The sequence below is a fragment of the Triticum dicoccoides genome, chromosome 4B, assembly GCF_002162155.2.
Source record: "Triticum dicoccoides isolate Atlit2015 ecotype Zavitan chromosome 4B, WEW_v2.0, whole genome shotgun sequence".
Classification (NCBI taxonomy): domain Eukaryota; kingdom Viridiplantae; phylum Streptophyta; class Magnoliopsida; order Poales; family Poaceae; genus Triticum; species Triticum dicoccoides.
This window is the reverse complement of record NC_041387.1, coordinates 40,304,752-40,311,180: the sequence shown is the minus strand read 5'-3', so window position 1 is coordinate 40,311,180 and position 6,429 is coordinate 40,304,752. Positions and strand designations below refer to the sequence as shown.

Sequence of the window (6,429 nt, the reverse complement as noted above, 5' to 3'; positions counted from 1 at the left end):
ACGAGCCCACCAGAAGAACCATGGCCTCGGCGCTCTCCTCCCTCCGCTACGGCGACAGCCTCTCGGTGGTGGCCATCTCGGGCGCCACGGCGGTGCTCTGCGAGGCCATCTCCTGGCTGCTCATCTACCGCACCGCCACCTACAACTCCCTCCGCGCCTCCATCGAGCGCCACTCCCGCAAGCTCGACTCCATGAAGTCCGTCTCCTCGGGCGCCGGCGGCGCCGCGCCCTCCTCCCAGCCGGCCTCCTCGCGGGCCAAGAAGATGGACCGCGTCGAGTCCAGCCTCAAGGACGCCTCGCGGGAGCTCTCCCTCGCCAAGCTCAAGTCCGGCGCCGTCGTCGCCGCCGTGCTCTTCGTCGTCTTCGGCCTCCTCAACTCGCTCTTCGAGGGCCGCGCCGTCGCCAAGCTGCCCTTCGCGCCCGTCCCGCTCGTGCAGCGCATGAGCCACCGCGGCCTGCCCGGGAACGACCCCACCGACTGCGCCATGGTCTTCCTCTACTTCCTCTGCTCCATGAGCATACGGACCAACCTCCAGAAGCTGCTCGGCTTCACGCCGCCCCGCGCCGCCGCCGGGGCCGGCGGTGGCCTCTTCGCCATGCCCGATCCCAAAGCCAATTGAGGTACCAAATCCATCCTTTTGCTCTATTTTTATTTTTATTTCTATTTCTATTCCGCAGCTGCTACGCGTGCTAGATTTCGCACCTCTCGAATCTTATATGTAGAAGTGAATAGATCAGCATGGTGGATTCTGTTAAATTTGCATCCTGGATCCACTGATACAGTTATGACCTTGACTTTTGTAAGATCAGACTATTGCTATTGATGCATGACATTTATCAAGTTGTTAAATGCCGTATCCTTGGGTTTGATCCTTTTGTTCACGTGTGTTAACCCAGAATGTAGAGATTTATGACTCTGATTATTTGCTAGAATGACTATGTGCACATTTGGGTGAGGTTCATTAAGACACTTAATGAAACTATGTAGCCTAGCAATCTCTGACTGTAATGAACTTTGGAATACACAAGTGTGCTTCGATGACATTAAATATGTGCCTGTATATTGAATCTAGACTGGAGTCCAAGAATACAACAATTTAGCTTGTTTTCCTCCTTGTTTTGTTTATGAATTTGAAGTTGCGGAAGCAGGCCCCATTAGCTTTTCCTTGTATTTCTGATAACTTGTTTTATCTTGGTATCAAGGGAACCGAGAATATATCACATTTTGGCTTTGAAAACTCTCAAACTATTTTGTGTTGATACCTTGGATAAGGATCAGCTGAGCTCCATCTGAACTAGTTCATGTTAGTCTGTTGATGTAATGATGTGGATAAGGATTTCTTAGCTTCCATGTCCAAGAAGTGTGCACTATAGTTAGACACCCTTTAAACCTGGCAGCTGTCATGATTTCTATCATTCTGTGCATAGATCTTATTGGTTTTAGTCTAGGTTCTAGACACCGATTAATTTAGCCAAAGGAGTTATTAATAAGGGTTCTTAATAGACGGTGGACATGCACCCTAACTTGTTTCCAGGAAAAACTGTCTCCAATTCATGCTAACAAGTTGACCACATATGCCATGTGGTTCATTGTATCTTAACTTAGTGATTCATCAGAATATAGCACTGTATGAGTAATGGATGCTTCTCGCGACTTGAGAAGAATGTGATTCATGGCGTATATCGTACATATTACTGTGGTAAATGCAGTAGATACATTGTAGATTGTACCAAAATCAATCACTGCTCGACTTTTTGCCTTATCACTGCCCAATCAATGCAGTAGATTCTACATTGTACTACTACAACAATCGCTGCTTGATCAATATATTTAGTTTAAAAGATACACTATCATATTCTCTGAAACAGCCCTGCCCCAATCGACTTGTTTGATTTTACTCTGCCTGGGTGTTTGATTGAGCCCTTGAGTTTCTAGATGCGCATCCTTTGCATTGTCAGAATATGCTGAAGATGAAGATTTATGGATCACACTTCTTACAGAGAATTCATCTTCGGATGCCGTTGTTACGTGCTCTTGGGGCATGGCATTCCTGATCAAGTTTTACTTAAGATATTTATTCCTATTGTCGTTTTGTCAAATTCTTCTTTTGGCATGGCACGTGAACTTAGTTATGCATATGCTAGTCCATTGCTAGAGCATCTACAACCGGACTGGGCAAATTTGGGCCCCTATACGTCCGCAGACAGCGCCCGCCCACTCCTCATTGTCCGCGTCCACAGCTGCCGCCTCATATCCAAACCTCCAAATCCATACAATCCCAAGCGTTTGGGCTGGGTTTGAGGGGTCTAGGTGGACAGGTAAATTTGGTATGGGCAGTGTCCCGGCTGTCCACCCGGCATTTAGGGGGAAGTAGGGGGTCCAGTCGGAGATGCTCTTTTCTTTTAGAACAGCTGGTGTTTTATTCATAATCCCTTGCATGTATTTACACAGTAGTGGCTCAAGAAACAGTGGAGGAACCCCATACCACACGTCCGAGCCATTCAAATAACAACCTGCCTTTGCTAGTACATGGGCACAACCATTGGCCTCTCTACGACATCATACAACCCGGAATTCAGAAAAAGAAGACCACCTAATCTTAAGCTCGCCGTAAACCGATCTGTCAATAGTGGTGTTCTTCAGTTTACTCGCCATTCCCAGGCTATCTATCTCCAGCACTATCTTATCTAGTCCCTGCTGAATCACCAGCCCGACACCTTCTTTCGCCACCAATAGCTCTGCAAGCGCTGGGTCACGCATCCCTGGCTCTGCCTCCAACATCAAGCCCTCCATCCCACATGTGTTACATATGATCCTAATTGTATTACTACATATGATGTTTTTGGCTTGAATCACGCATCATGAGATAATGTGATTTTGCATCTCGAGATGCAGTAGCAGACTTGGTAGTTAGGAGAGGCACATAACTTTATTTGCAATTCTCTAACCGGTGCATCCCCTCTCCTTTTGCAGCTTGATGATCCCCTCTATACATACATGTGATGCGCCTGATCTGAAGAAAAGCATCTGAGTTGGTCTCCCAGAAAGAGTTGCTGCCCCGAAACGAAGATAAATAACCCACCTAGTCGCTCAGAGGAGAAACACTGCAAGACACTGTAATGACACAATTCATTTTTTCCACCCATGATAAGCAGGCGTGAACCGTACGTAGGCTGGCTGTATCGATCATGAACATTCTTGAGTTCACCCCAAGCAATCTGTTGCCGGGTTTGTCCTAGGGTTGTATTTTATCATCAGTCGTTCTAGTATCAAAATTGGTGTCTATTGTGTCGTTGCCACGGACATGGTTGCCATTGCTAGTTTCGCCGTGCAACGCTTGCTTTGTTGTCTGTCACCTGTGCCGTGCATGAACCCAAAAAGGCAACATGTTGAATCCCCAAGCGTGCCAGTTCAAGCGCCGGCTTGTCCATCTACCTTGCACGGTCGATGTCGGCGTCCACATGGCAGCCGCTCCGGTGTGCACAAAAGTTGCTGGTAGGTAAGGATATCTGGCCGCCGGCCGTCGTGTACCGCACTGGCCGACGGGCAAAAGCACGGACGGGCCACCTCGAAATAGAGGGTGCGCGCGGCCCCCACGCTCTCCCCGATGCAGAAAGCTTGGGTGGCGTCGTCCAATGGGACGGAAAAGTGCACGGCAGCGTTTATTCAGTACTACTAGTAGTATATCCACCAATCCAGTGTAGGTGCGGACAGACAGGGCATCTGCATTTGCCTTTTGGCGCGGGGCAGACACCCAGAGGCCGGGCCCCGGCAGGCATCGTACCTATCTTGGCATCGGAGCCGGAGCGAACCCACATCCAAAACCTAGCGTGCGAGTGGCCGTGCGAGCGAGGCATCCCTTTCACTCCTCAAGTTCTCATCCGGATGGCTTTGGCATAGATAGTTGTCCCTCCAAGCCAGCCGGGTCTAGATCTTGTCGTCTCCACCAGATCCCAGGCAGAGCAGTTGGTTACTTGGCTGATCCGGGTTGGGTGACACGTTCTGCTCTCCCGCTCCCGCTCCAGACACCACCGCACGAACCCAATCGAGACACAGATGCTGAGCCGCTACTTTGGCCGCGCCGACGCCGGCGCCGCCGAGGACCCGGCGCCGGAGCCCTTCTCCTTCCCCGAGACCCTCCCGACGTGGCCGCAAGGTAACGCGCGCCGACCCTCCGTCCCCATCTTCGATTTCGCTTTCTCCTCCCTGCATTATTGGTTTCTACTGTGGTAGGCTCTGCTTTCCATTGATTCGTTGATTGATGTGTGGGTGCAGGTGGCGGGTTCGCGCGGGGCAGGATCCGCGTGGCCGGAGGGGAGCTGGAGCTCGCCGCGGCCACGGCCTTCGACAAAATCTGCACCCTGTCGCCGTCGGCGCGGCTGCAGCGCTGCAACGGCGCCACCTTCTACCGGCCGGCCGGCGTCCCCGAGGGCTTCACAGTGCTGGGCCACTACTGCCAGCCCAACAGCCGCCGGCTCCACGGCCACCTCCTCGTCGCCAGGGCCGCCGACCCGCCGCGCTCGGCGGAGCCGCCTCTCCGCGCGCCGCGGGACTATGAGCTCGTCTGGGCCTTCCACGCCACCGGCACGAGCGCCAGCGCGGGCTCTTGCGCCGGCTACGGCCGCAGCGACGCCTACTTCTGGCTCCCCGTGCCGCCGGAGGGGTACCGCGCGCTCGGGATCCTCGTCACGACGGAGCCCGGCAAGCCGCCGCTCGACGCGGTGGGCTGCGTGCGCGCCGACCTCACCGACGAGTGCGAGCCGCACGGCTCGCTGCTCCACCTGCAGCTCACGCGGCCGACGTCGGCGTCGCCCGGCAAGGCCTTCGCCGTGCGCGGCGTGAGGCCGCTGAAAAGAGGGATGCGGGAGAAGGGCATCGGCGCCGGCACTTTCTGGTGCGGCGCCGCGGACGGGTGCTCGTCCCCGGCCCCGAGCGAGCAGGGCCTCGCGTGCCTCAAGAACGTCGACCTCGACCTGTCGGCGATGCCGACCCTGGAGCAGGTGCACGCCGTGATCCAGCATTACGGGCCCACGCTCTACTTCCACCCGAAAGAGGTCTACCTGCCGTCGTCCGTCGCCTGGTACTTCAAGAACGGCGCCAAGCTGTTCAAGAAGGGAGGGGGCGCCGTCGGCGAGGAGATCGACGCCGAGGGGTCCAACCTCCCGGGCGGCGGGTGGAACGACGGGGAGTACTGGATGGACATACCGGAGGGCAAGAGGAGGCAGGCGGTCATCCGCGGCGACATGGAGAGCGCGGAGCTGTACGCGCACGTGAAGCCGGCGATGGGCGGGGCGTGCACCGACGTGGCCATGTGGGTGTTCTGCCCGTTCAACGGCCCGGCCAGGCTGAAGCTCGGCCTCATCAACCTGCCGCTGGGCACGACCGGGCAGCACGTCGGCGACTGGGAGCACTTCACGCTCCGGGTCAGCAACTTCACCGGCGAGCTCATGGCCGTCTACTACTCGCAGCACAGCGGGGGCAGGTGGGTGGACGCGGCCAAGCTGGAGTACGCCGCGGGGAACAGGCCGGCGGTGTACTCGTCCCGGAACGGGCACGCGAGCTACCCGCGCGCCGGCGTGTACCTGCAGGGCTCGGCGGCGCTCGGGGTCGGGATCCTGAACGAGGCCGCCCGGAGCAAGCTGTCCGTCGACTCCAGCGTCAGGTACCGCGTGGTGGCGGCGGAGTACCTGGGAGACGGCATCGTGGCCGAGCCCCAGTGGCTGCAGTTCATGCGGGAGTGGGGGCCGACGGTGATCTACAGGTCGAGGACGGGGACGGAGCGGATGGTCAAGAGTATGCCCCAGCGGCTCAGTTGTCCGGCGGAGAACATGCTGAACAAGATGCCGAACGAGCTCTCCAAAGAGGAAGGCCCGACCGGGCCCAAGGAGAAGAATATGTGGGAGGGAGATGAAAGATGGTAGGCGTAGAATGAAGTGTGCTGGCTTGATATCCTGATTGTTGGGACGATTGTATTTGTATTGTAACATGACCAGAACTAGATTCTTGCTGGTAACACGAATTGTGAGCGTTTGTATCCTCCAATGGAAGTGAAAAAGTTGCAACCAAAGAGTACATCATAGACATACCGACCACACGCACACATGGCGCCTATGGAAGATTGGAGTAGCTTCAAAATCGACTCGCTCTTTTTAGCAAACAACTCCCGCGCTTGGTTAGAAATTCTAGTACAGCGGAGGTACCGGGGGGAAAGAACAAAATCCAATACACATTCGGCAAAATCTAGGAGGTTGTTGATCAAAGAGTCTAAGCCAACGGAGAGGAGGGACGAGAGGCGTCAGGTGAGACAATGAGAGAAGCGGCAAGGGAGAGAAGCGGAGAGCACTCGAAGCGATCCATGCTTTCAGATTGCAACAATGATTGGCAAGTTTTCTTGTATCATGGCAGAGTCGATTGTTCTATGAACTAGA

General features: G+C 55.0%; 2 protein-coding genes across 2 annotated transcripts; both read left to right on the top strand.

The window, feature by feature from the left end:
* Positions 1 to 6: 6 nt before the first annotated feature.
* LOC119294865 (calcium load-activated calcium channel-like) lies at positions 7 to 3,284 on the top strand. The gene is made up of 2 exons (XM_037573145.1): positions 7 to 621; positions 2,975 to 3,284. The coding sequence occupies exon 1, from the start codon at positions 21 to 23 to the stop codon at positions 618 to 620; it is 600 nt and encodes a 199-aa protein (XP_037429042.1). The 5' UTR covers positions 7 to 20; the 3' UTR covers position 621; positions 2,975 to 3,284.
* Positions 3,285 to 3,452: 168 nt separating this feature from the next.
* On the top strand, positions 3,453 to 6,068 carry LOC119294864. Its single transcript, XM_037573144.1, has 2 exons — positions 3,453 to 4,157; positions 4,277 to 6,068. Exons 1-2 carry the CDS (start codon positions 4,058 to 4,060, stop codon positions 5,920 to 5,922), a joined length of 1,746 nt encoding a protein of 581 aa, XP_037429041.1. The 5' UTR covers positions 3,453 to 4,057; the 3' UTR covers positions 5,923 to 6,068.
* Positions 6,069 to 6,429: the final 361 nt, after the last annotated feature.